This window comes from Procambarus clarkii, chromosome 64, assembly GCF_040958095.1.
Source record: "Procambarus clarkii isolate CNS0578487 chromosome 64, FALCON_Pclarkii_2.0, whole genome shotgun sequence".
NCBI lineage: Eukaryota > Metazoa > Arthropoda > Malacostraca > Decapoda > Cambaridae > Procambarus > Procambarus clarkii.
The window spans coordinates 23,551,661-23,563,222 of record NC_091213.1 but is presented as its reverse complement, the minus strand read 5'-3'; the positions used below and the strand labels follow the sequence as shown (position 1 = coordinate 23,563,222).

The following is an 11,562-nucleotide window of genomic DNA, read 5'->3' as shown; positions in this document are numbered from 1 at the left end:
CTTATATTGTTTCATTTGTAGTGATCACTATATAATATTGGATAGGCAGCCGGTTATTAATGTACGAAAAACACAAACACAATATGTGTTAACTCAGCACTACACACACACAATATTCATGTCACACCTGTACTTTATTTGTATATTAAACCATTATTAATGTCCTTCATTTGTCAGGTAACTTGTGATTTGGAGTTACTGCAAGCTGAGCTGGCCCACACAAATAGTGAAGTTTATTGCTACCTTGGCTGTAGAGAGGCCACCGTGCTAGGCGCCATCACACACACCCTGAAGCACATGTACCCACACCCTAAACACATGTTAGGAGAAACACACAGTATAATCAGGCCATCTTTACCATACAGCTGAGACATTCTAAATTGAATTCTAATATAATCATAAGATTGATTAGTACTAACAATAATACTGTAGATTAGGTCACCATATATGGAATAATTTATATTTTGCAAGAGGTAAACTAGTTTAGTTTATCCTATATCCACTCATAGTGGTATAAGCTATAATTGTCCCACAAAACTATGTGCAGATAAAATTCTGGCGGCTGAATCAAAATATACAGTCCACTTAGCACCATAATAATACAATATTGAAGTTACCAAAAAATATAATAAAAATAAATAAATGCCTGCTGGATTTTCCCACAAGCAGTTTAATGAAAATGTTAAAAAAGTTACCGACGGAATTAATGGTCAATCAATTTATTAATCAACGAAAGAGCCGAGACCTAACAATAAATTTCATATACTCACGTTCTTTCACTCATTCACTCATCTACTGACGAACTCACATTCATCTACTGACGAACTCACATTCATCTACTTACACATTCACATTCCAATTTAATGGCAGACTTTTCCCACAGTCACATCGTAGAAACCCTCAATCTGAAAGTCAGTCGAGTTAATAAATTCACAGACGGTGTTTAGGAAGGGCTGGAGGCACCTGAGGATCAGACGTGCTCTGTGTGGCCTGATACCATCATCACAGGCGCTCTCCACCCCGGACCACCGTCGTGGAAAACTCCTCAGGTCTGGAGGATGTAGAGCCATGAAGCCTTTCTCTGGGGATGACACGCCTCAGCCAGATTGGAAACTTTTGGGACAAGGTCACGATTCTTCTACGGAGTCTACAAAGGTCACCAAAGCGCTGTAGCAGTGAACGAGTCGAGTAGTCTGTACTGCTCCAGCTGCTCCACTTCCTAACACGGTAACTCGATGACATCAATAATCCTCACACACTCGGCATTAAGGTCACATTGCATTATCAATGACTTTCTCAGGTGTGACCTTCAGAGCGTCTTGTTGGATCACTTAACATTTGGTCACCTGTCATTACAAATGTTTGTAATAGATAATTTAGATGAGCTCAGCCACCCCGCTCCCTGTCGCCTCGATACACAATTTTGGCTAGAGTGTACTGTATATGTGAGAGATGGATAGCACTAATATACATGGCACATGTATATTACATGGCACAATGAGTGATACATGGCACATGTATATTACATGGCACAATGAGTGATACATGGCACTAATGTATTGCTTGCGTCAGTACTTACAAGACACAACTTTGTTATTTGCAACTCATAGTGTGTCAAGATGAGTATCTATGGGTTCCTTTTCACATGTGGAATCCAAAGAGTAGCAATAATTTTTACCTGGGTCGTCAGGATCTGTTGCAATGGTGTAGCAACATCGTCAAGACCAGGCCTGGAGTACCAGTATCCCTGGGGGACCCAGATGGCAACCATTCTGCTACAGTGTGTGGCCGGAGGGGAGGGGGGGGGGGGAGTGAAAAAGGCCTCCCCTCAAAATGACGGTTTGTATGATGACCACAATGGTCCCTCCCCCTCCCCCCCCCCCTTCTGATATTCGGTGGCCTCCTGGCGACCCTATATCCGAGGGTTAATTTTGTTGTTGTTACAAGAGGGTTGGGTTGGGTTCCGAGGGAGGGTTGTTACAAGAATGTAACAACTCTTGTATATATCTCAAAAAAAAATTATTTTATTTACGTGAATAAGTTATACATGAGATGAACACTGCTTCTAAAACAAGGCTTTTGCTACATCTGCATGAGATAGGCTTTTATATTATTACTATATTATGGATAGTACACAACTTGCAGGATTTTGTCTTTGTCTTCTTCAAAGGATTTTGTTTATTGATTCTTACATTATTAATGGTAGTTGTTGCTGATACAGTTAGTAATTCTCCATAATACCTATCCTTAGCTGCATCCCAAGTCACCTTCACCTGCTCTTATGTGACTGGAACACACACACTCTCCCTCTCACCATCAGCACGAGAAGGTGACGATGGTGAGCACCTTTGGAGCATTGCAGGAAGGTGGCCAGTCTTATTACACTCCGTAGCCCAGACACATAGGGTGTAGCCTCTTCCAGACCCTTGCCCCACACTTAGGGTGTAGCCTCTTCCAGAAACCTGCTGACCAAACTTAAGGTGTAGCCTCTTCCAGACACCTGCACCACACTTAGGGTGTTGCCTCTTCCAGACACCTGCACCACACTTAGGGTGTTGCCTCTTCCAGACCCTTGCCCCACACTTAGGGTGTTGCCTCTTCCAGACACCTGCCCCACACTTGGGGTGTTGCCTCTTCCAGACACCTGCACCACACTTAGGGTGTTGCCTCTTCCAGACACCTGCCCCACACTTAGGGTGTTGCCTCTTCCAGACACCTGCACCACACTTAGGGTGTTGCCTCTTCCAGACCCTTGCCCCACACTTAGGGTGTAGCCACTTCCAGACACCTGCACCACACTTAGGGTGTAGCCTCTTCCAGACACCTGCCCCACACTTAGGGTGTAGCCTCTTCCAGACCCTTGCCCCATACTTAGGGAGTAGCCTCTTCCAGACCCTTACCCCACACTTAGGGTGTAGCCTCTTCCAGACCCTTACCCCACACTTAGGGTGTAGCCTCTTCCAGACCCTTACCCCACACTTAGGGTGTAGCCTCTTCCAGACCCCTGCCCCACACTTAGGGTGTAGCCTCTTCCAGACCCCTGCCCCACACTTAGGGTGTAGCCTCTTCCAGACCCTTACCCCACACTTAGGGTGTAGCCTCTTCCAGACCCTTGCCCCACACTTAGGGTGTAGCCTCTTCCAGACCCTTACCCCACACTTAGGGAGTAGCCTCTTCCAGACCCCTGCACCACACTTAGGGTGTAGCCTCTTCCAGACACCTGCACCACACTTAGGGTGTAGCCTCTTCCAGACACCTGCCCCACACTTAGGGAGTAGCCTCTTCCAGACACCTGCACCACACTTAGGGTGTAGCCTCTTCTAGACACCTGCACCACACTTAGGGTGTAGCCTCTTCCAGACACCTGCACCACACTTAGGGTGTAGCCACTTCCAGACCCCTGCACCACACTTAGGGTGTAGCCTCTTCCAGACACCTGCACCACACTTAGGGTGTAGCCTCTTCCAGACCCCTGCCCCACACTTAGGGTGTAGCCTCTTCCAGACCCCAGCCCCACACTTAGGGTGTAGCCTCTTCCAGACACCTGCACCACACTTAGGGTGTAGCCTCTTCCAGACACCTGCCCCACACTTAGGGTGTAGCCTCTTCCAGACCCTTGCCCCACACTTAGGGTGTAGCCTCTTCCAGACCCTTGCCCCACACTTAGGGTGTAGCCTCTTCCAGACACCTGCACCACACTTAGGGTGTTGCCTCTTCCAGACACCTGCACCACACTTAGGGTGTTGCCTCTTCCAGACCCTTGCCCCACACTTAGGGTGTAGCCACTTCCAGACACCTGCACCACACTTAGGGTGTAGCCTCTTCCAGACACCTGCCCCACACTTAGGGTGTAGCCTCTTCCAGACCCTTGCCCCACACTTAGGGAGTAGCCTCTTCCAGACCCTTACCCCACACTTAGGGTGTAGCCTCTTCCAGACCCTTACCCCACACTTAGGGTGTAGCCTCTTCCAGACCCTTACTCCACACTTAGGGTGAAGCCTCTTCCAGACCCCTGCCCCACACTTAGGGTGTAGCCTCTTCCAGACCCCTGCCCCACACTTAGGGTGTAGCCTCTTCCAGACCCTTACCCCACACTTAGGGTGTAGCCTCTTCCAGACCCTTGCCCCACACTTAGGGTGTAGCCTCTTCCAGACCCTTACCCCACACTTAGGGAGTAGCCTCTTCCAGACCCCTGCACCACACTTAGGGTGTAGCCTCTTCCAGACACCTGCACCACACTTAGGGTGTAGCTTCTTCCAGACACCTGCCCCACACTTAGGGAGTAGCCTCTTCCAGACACCTGCACCACACTTAGGGTGTAGCCTCTTCTAGACACCTGCACCACACTTAGGGTGTAGCCTCTTCCAGACACCTGCACCACACTTAGGGTGTAGCCACTTCCAGACCCCTGCACCACACTTAGGGTGTAGCCTCTTCCAGACACCTGCACCACACTTAGGGTGTAGCCTCTTCCAGACCCCTGCCCCACACTTAGGGTGTAGCCTCTTCCAGACCCCAGCCCCACACTTAGGGTGTAGCCTCTTCCAGACACCTGCCCCACACTTAGGGTGTAGCCTCTTCCAGACCCTTGCCCCACACTTAGGGTGTAGCCTCTTCCAGACCCCTGCCCCACACTTAGGGTGTAGCCTCTTCCAGACCCCTGCACCACACTTAGGGTGTAGCCTCTTCCAGACACCTGCCCCACACTTAGGGTGTAGCCTCTTCCAGACCCTTGCCCCACACTTAGGGTGTAGCCTCTTCCAGACCCTTGCCCCACACTTAGGGTGTAGCCTCTTCCAGACACCTGCACCACACTTAGGGTGTAGCCTCTTCTAGACACCTGCACCACACTTAGGGTGTAGCCTCTTCCAGACACCTGCACCACACTTAGGGTGTAGCCTCTTCTAGACACCTGCACCACACTTAGGGTGTAGCCTCTTCTAGACACCTGCACCACACTTAGGGTGTAGCCACTTCCAGACCCTTGCCCCACACTTAGGGTGTAGCCTCTTCCAGACACCTGCACCACACTTAGGGTGTAGCCTCTTCTAGACACCTGCACCACACTTAGGGTGTAGCCACTTCCAGACCCCTGCACCACACTTAGGGTGTAGCCTCTTCCAGATACCTGCCCCACACCCTGGGATGTACCGTCACCAATCACCTGCCACACCCAATATATGTGAAACAAATATTTTGACATTCTAACTTAACAGACAAGTGTGGACAGCCTAATATTCATTATAAATTAAAAGTGTATTAAATAATACAATTAGAACGCACGAATCTAGCGGAGGAATTGTATATATTTATATGATAATATTTGTAAAATCTAATTACAAGTAACAAAATTATTAAAATAACCCACCCAACCTCTAACTGGGATTCCTGATTAACTGTACATAATATTCTTGCTACGTTAGTGCGCGTGTGTGCGTGCACATGTGATAGTGCGCATGTGTTAGTGCGCATGTGTTAGTGTGCACGTGTTAGTGCACATGTGTTAGTGCACATGTGTTAGTGTGCGTGTGTTAGTGCGCATGTGTTAGTGCGCATGTGTTAGTGCGCATGTGTTAGTGCACATGTGTTAGTGCACATGTGTTAGTGCGCATGTGTTAGTGCGCATGTGTTAGTGCGCATGTGTTAGTGCGCATGTGTTAGTGTGCGTGTGTTAGTGCGCATGTGTTAGTGCACATGTACTCACCTATTTGTGCTTGCGGGGATTGAGCTCTGGCACTTCGGTCCCGCCTCTCAACCGTCAATCAACTGGTTTACAGATTCCTGAGCCTTCTGGGCTCTATCACATCTACATTTGCAACTGTGTATGGAGGCCTGGTCGACGACCGGGCCGCGGGGACGCTAAGCCCCGGAAGCACCTCAAGGTAACCTCTGGGTAGGAGTCAGCCATCACCATATCACTTCCTAGTGCATTCCACCTGTTAACTATCCTGACACTGAAAAAGTTATTTCTAACGTCCCTGTGGCTCATGTGGGTACTCAGTTTCCACCTATGTCCCCTTGTTCGCATACCACCAGTGTTAAACAGTTTATCCTTATCTACCCTGTCAATTCCCCTGAGGATTTTGTAAATAGTGATCATGTCTCCCATTACTCTTCTGTCTTCCAGTGTCGTGAGGTGCATTTCCCGCAGCCTTTCCTCGTAACTCATGCCTCTTAGTTCTGGGACTAGTCTAGTGGCATACCTCTGAACTTTTTCCAGCTTCGTCTTGTGCTTGACAACGTACGGGCTCCATGCTGGGGCCGCATACTCCAGGATTGGTCTTACATAAGGTTCTGAATGATTCCTTACACAGGTTCCTGAATGCTGTTCTGATGTTAGCCAGTCACGCGTATCCCACAGATGTAATTCTTTTTATGTGGGCTTCAGGAGACAGGTTTGGTGTGATATCAACTCCTAAATCTTTCTCTCTGTCCGTTTCATGAAGTACTTCATCTCCCATTCTGTATCCTGTGCCTGGCCTCCTGTTTCCATCGCCTAGTTTCATTACCTTGCATTTACTCGGGTTGAATTTTATTAGCCATTTGTTGGACCATTCATTCAGTCTGTCTATGTCATCTTGTATCCTCCTACTATCATCTTCTGTTTTAATCCTCCTCATAATTTTTGTATGATCAGCAAACAATGAGAGGAATGATTCTATACCCTTTGGGAGATCATTTACATATATCAGAAACAGTATTGGTCTAAGGACTGACCCCAGCGGTACTCAAATTGTGACGTCTTGCCAATCTGAGACTTCACCCCTCACAGTGACTCGCTGTCTTCTGTTGCTTAGGTAATCCCTTATCCAATGAAGTACCTTCCCTTTCACTCCAGCCTCTCCGGTTTTTTCACTAGCCTCTTGTGTGGTACTGTGTCAAAGGCTTTCGGGCAATCCAAAAATATGCAGTCTGCCCGCCCCTCTTTTTCTTTCATGATTTTTGCCATCCCTGAACCATGTTGATTCTGTGTTACAAAGTTCTTTCGCTCCAGATGTTCCACTAGCTTTTTTCGCACAATCTTCTCCATCAGGTTGCATGGTATGCAAGTTAGGGACACTGGCCTGTAGTTCAGTGCCTCTTGTCTATCCCCCTACTTGTATATCGGGACTACATTAGCCGTCTTCAAATTTTTGGCAATTTCCCTTTTACCAGTGATATGTTATACACTATGGAGAGTGGCAGGCACAGTGCTTCTGCTCCTTCCTTTAGTATCCAAGGGGAGATTCCATCCGGGCCTGTAGCCTTTGTCACATCGAACTAGAGTACCACAGTACACAGTACCTCCTAAAAGGCTGTTACAAAATTGGAGCAACCGGCAGTAATAAAAGGTAAGGTGCTCCAGTGGATAAGGAAGAATCTAAGCAACGGGAAAAATCGAGTAACTGTGATGGGGGAGACATCAGAGTGGCGAGATGTCACCAGCGGAGTCCCACAGGGCTCAGTACATGGACCTATTCAGTTTCTAATATATGTTAACGATCTTCAGGAGGGTATAGACTCATTCCTCTCAATGTTTGCTGATGATGCAAAAATTATGAGAAGAATCTAGACAGATGGAGATAGACAGAGACTACAGGACGACTTTGACAAACTAGAGGAATGTTCTAGAAAATGGCTAAAAATGTTCAACTCAGGAAAGTGTAAAGTAATGAAAGTAGACGAAAAGAATAGAAAGCTGATTACAATATACCATCTGGGAGGTGATATCCTGCAAGTGTTAAACAGAGAGAAAAATCTTGGGGTTGATATAACACGGAACCTGTCCCCAGAAGCCCACATCAATAGGCATCATCAGCGGCATATGCTAGGTTGGCCAACATAAGAACTTAAGAACTGCCTTTAGAAACTTGTGTAAGGAATCGTTCAGGACTTTGTATACCACTTATGTAAGACCTATACTGGAATATTCAGCTCCAGCCTGGAGTCCATACCTAGTTAAACTCAAGACAAAGTTAGAGAAGATTCAGCGGTATGCCACCAGACTCGTCCCGGAACTGAGTGGTAGGAACTACGAGCAAAGGCTAAGGGAGCTGAACGTCACATCCCTGAAAAACAGACGAGTAAGGGGGAGACATAATAACCACCAACAAAATTCTCAGAGGAATTGACAGGGTAGACAAAGACAAACTTTTCAGCACGGGTGGAACATGAACATACCTTGAGGTTACCTTGAGGTGCTTCCGGGGCTTAGTGTCCCCGCGGCCCGGTCGTCGACCAGGCCTCCTAACATGGGGACAAAGGTGGAAACCTAGTACCCGAATGAGCCACAGAGACGTTAGAAAGAATTTTTTAAGTGTCAGAGTAATAGACAAATGGAATGAATTAGGGAGTGATGTGGTGGATGCTGACTCCATACACAGTTTCAAATTTTGATATGATAGAGCCCAGTAGGCTCAGGAACCTGTACACCAGTTGATAGTCAGTTGAGAGGCAGGACCAAAGAGCCAGAGCTCAACTCCCACAAGCACAAATAGGTGAGTAAACACACACACACACCCCACACTGCATCCTGCAGTGGGAGGGGTGATCAGGCTGCTTCGAAGTGAAAAAGTATATACGAGTGAATGATAAAACTTGGATTTTGACTAAAACCATAAGGTAGTGAAGAAATACAATAGAAATAGCATAACTGAAAATAGTTGTTGAATGCATAGTGGCAGTGTGAGGAGTGGAGCAGACCTCACACTGAGTGTGGCCTAACAGCCTCAATCTGTGACCGACCGGACCTCACCCCCAGCATCAACCCTCCCAACACCACATGGGGCAACCCGTTCTCGCACTTGCTTACAGTCAATATATGCTTATTTAATAAGTGCATATGTGACATACTAATTGATTGTGAATATTTTAGTTTACCTTGAAAAGCTTCATAGAAAACACCGACCTCACCTAACCTTCTTAGTATGTTAAGAAAAGCATCTTATTGCTTCTTAATTACAGTTATTACTTAACCTATATACCATTATATAATATACCATTGATAGTTTAAGTAATAATTGTAAATAAGAAGCAATAAGATGCTTATCTTAACATACTAAGAAGGTTAGGTGAGGTCGGTATTTTCTATGAAGTTTTTCAAGGTAAACTAAAATATTCACAATCAATTAGTATGTCACATATGCACTTATAAAATAAGCCAATATTGACTAAAAGCAAGTGCGAGAACGTGTTGCTCCGTGGGGAGACGCTTGGAGATTCACTCACCTATTGTGTTAGCGGGTCGGTAAAATAATTGGAACCCCTGTGAGTAAGGTTGGATTATAGCAATGACTAGGTCAGGAAGGGCGTCTAGGTCCAGCAGTATTATGATTGAAGAAGAGGATAGGTTTGTGGAGAAGATGATTGGGAAATTTTTAGAGAAGAGGGATGTTTGGATAGATGATTTAATCCAGGGGATTAAAAGTGAAATCTTTAATAAGATACAGGACGAGGTTCAGAGACAAAAACAAGAATTTATGGACTATATTCAAGCAGAGCAGAGTTGCATGGGAAAGTGAGATAACTAGGCTTACAACTGAATTTGGCAGGAATAAGGGTAGCATGGCATGGGAAGGAGAAGTGGTGGGAGATGGAGTAGTGAGTGTGGGAAGGGTGGGTGTCAGCTAGGGGGGGGAGGCGACCAGCATGACCCTGCACTGAGAAAGAAATCAATCATAATCCATTGATTACTTGAAGCCAAGGCATCATCGAGGCAGGAAAGGATGGAGATTGAAGATTTTGAGTTACAGGGGATCTTGAGAGATATCAGAGCCGAGATGGCAGGGAATGAGGTGGGAATCCACTGCTACATTGGGGCATATAACTGTAACAAGAAACAACCTGTCCTGGTACAGTTCACTAACGAAGAGGTTGTGGATTACATACTGCAACACAAGCACTTACTCAGAGGTAGCGAAAACTATTACAACGTGTATATTGAGAGATACATGACCAAAGATGAGCAGATAGCCCACAGGGCAAGCCGGCCTCCACAACTCACCTCGTCAAATTTGAGCGTAGTTACCCCACCCCGTGCTAACGAGCCCACGCCTGCTTCCCAGGTCACACCCTCCCCAAATCAGCCCTCCCTGCCCTTGCCTATCTCCTCACCACCTACCCTGATCCCTCTGACCCCACTACATTCGAATCTATCTGCTTCATCCCACATTCCAAGGACCCCTCATTCCCTCAACCCCCAAATTCCACCCAGCCCTCATCCCCTCAACCCCCAAAACCTGCCCAGCCCTCATCCCCTCAACCCCCAAAACCCGCCCAGCCCTCATCCCCTCGACTCCCAAAACCCGCCCAGCCCTCACCCCTCCTCATCCCCTCTCCGTTTATGTGACCCCATACCCTTGCGAGTGGGGGCGCATGGACCCCCATGGGGGATGGGGGACGCCCCCCCCCACCTCTTCCTCCATTTCCCTCTTACCCCTCCTGCCCCAATGCCCACACCTACCCCTGAGTTCCCGCTGACTAATACAACCTCCCTCCCACTATCACTATCCATGTTCCATCCGCCCCTCTTCCCCCACCCCCTCTATCCTTCTCCCCTCCCCAACCTCTCCACCTCTAGCTGACTCTCAACCTTACGCCACCTCTCAACCCCTCTATACCTCTCAGACCCTCCCTGAAAGTAATGAAGGTAAAAGCACCTTCATCACCTTCAGTGATTAAGTGCTTAATTGCACACTAGTTTCTTTATCAGCTACCTCACCCTGTCAGGGTAAACGAGACAAATGTATGTGAATGCATGTGTGTGTGTATATATGTATGTGTATGTGTGTGTGTGTATGTATATGTATGGGTATAAAACATATATGGAAGCTGATCAGAATTACATTTCACCTTTGTGAATGTACATTAATGACACTATGTAAAAGACACATCTAATACTTTATGTAGGGCATACGTAAATCTGGGTATCTATGTATTTACGTATGTAAGTTAGCTTAGCATTTTAAAAGCTCCGAATCACCTTCTGTGGTTGAGTGTTCAATAAACCCCTTGAACTGTATGTTTAACACTTCTCTAACCCTGTCCATGGAGGACAGAAGAAAATGTATATATGCTGATTAGCATTGTAAATGCGTGGCCACGTCTGTGGTAGAAAATAATAATAAAAAAAAAAAAAAAAAAAAAAATCCCTAATCTACAAACCCAGTATGCCCTTGCTACTCCAGACCTACCTATCCAAGCCCTTCCCCAGACCTTCCTACCTACCTTCCTAGATGCCCAGCCCCCATTCGCCCACCAAGCACCCCTCCAGACCCCATTCACCCCCAGACACCCCCTGGATCCCCCCAGCCCCCATTCACCTACCAGACACCTCACCAGACCCCAGAGAAAGGGCGAACTCTGGTACCAGAGTTTCCATGAATAATCTCACGGTTTGGTACACCAATGCTGATGGGATATCTAGTAAAGCAAAAGAGATAAAAGAAAGAGTGAGTGAGGCAAATCCAGACATAGTTGCAATATTGGGAACTAAAATATATGACATGATCTCGGATGCATCTTTCACGAGGACTACCAGGTGATAAGAAAAGAGAGGACACAGAGACAGGGAGGTGGAGTAGC

The 11,562-nt window shown here is 46.9% G+C and overlaps 2 protein-coding genes across 2 annotated transcripts; both read right to left on the bottom strand.

Moving 5' to 3' along the window:
* Window positions 1–2,437: 2,437 nt before the first annotated feature.
* LOC138354786 (uncharacterized) lies at window positions 2,438–2,869 on the bottom strand. Its single transcript, XM_069309279.1, has one exon. The coding sequence runs from the start codon at window positions 2,867–2,869 to the stop codon at window positions 2,438–2,440; it is 432 nt and encodes a 143-aa protein (XP_069165380.1).
* A 279-nt stretch (window positions 2,870–3,148) lies between these two features.
* Window positions 3,149–7,030, bottom strand: LOC123769113 (putative per-hexamer repeat protein 5). The gene is made up of 5 exons (XM_069309278.1): window positions 6,875–7,030; window positions 6,510–6,665; window positions 4,949–5,164; window positions 4,161–4,840; window positions 3,149–3,878 (listed from the first exon to the last, which is right to left on the bottom strand). The coding sequence occupies exons 1-5, from the start codon at window positions 7,028–7,030 to the stop codon at window positions 3,149–3,151; spliced, it is 1,938 nt and encodes a 645-aa protein (XP_069165379.1).
* Between the last annotated feature and the right edge of the window lie 4,532 nt (window positions 7,031–11,562).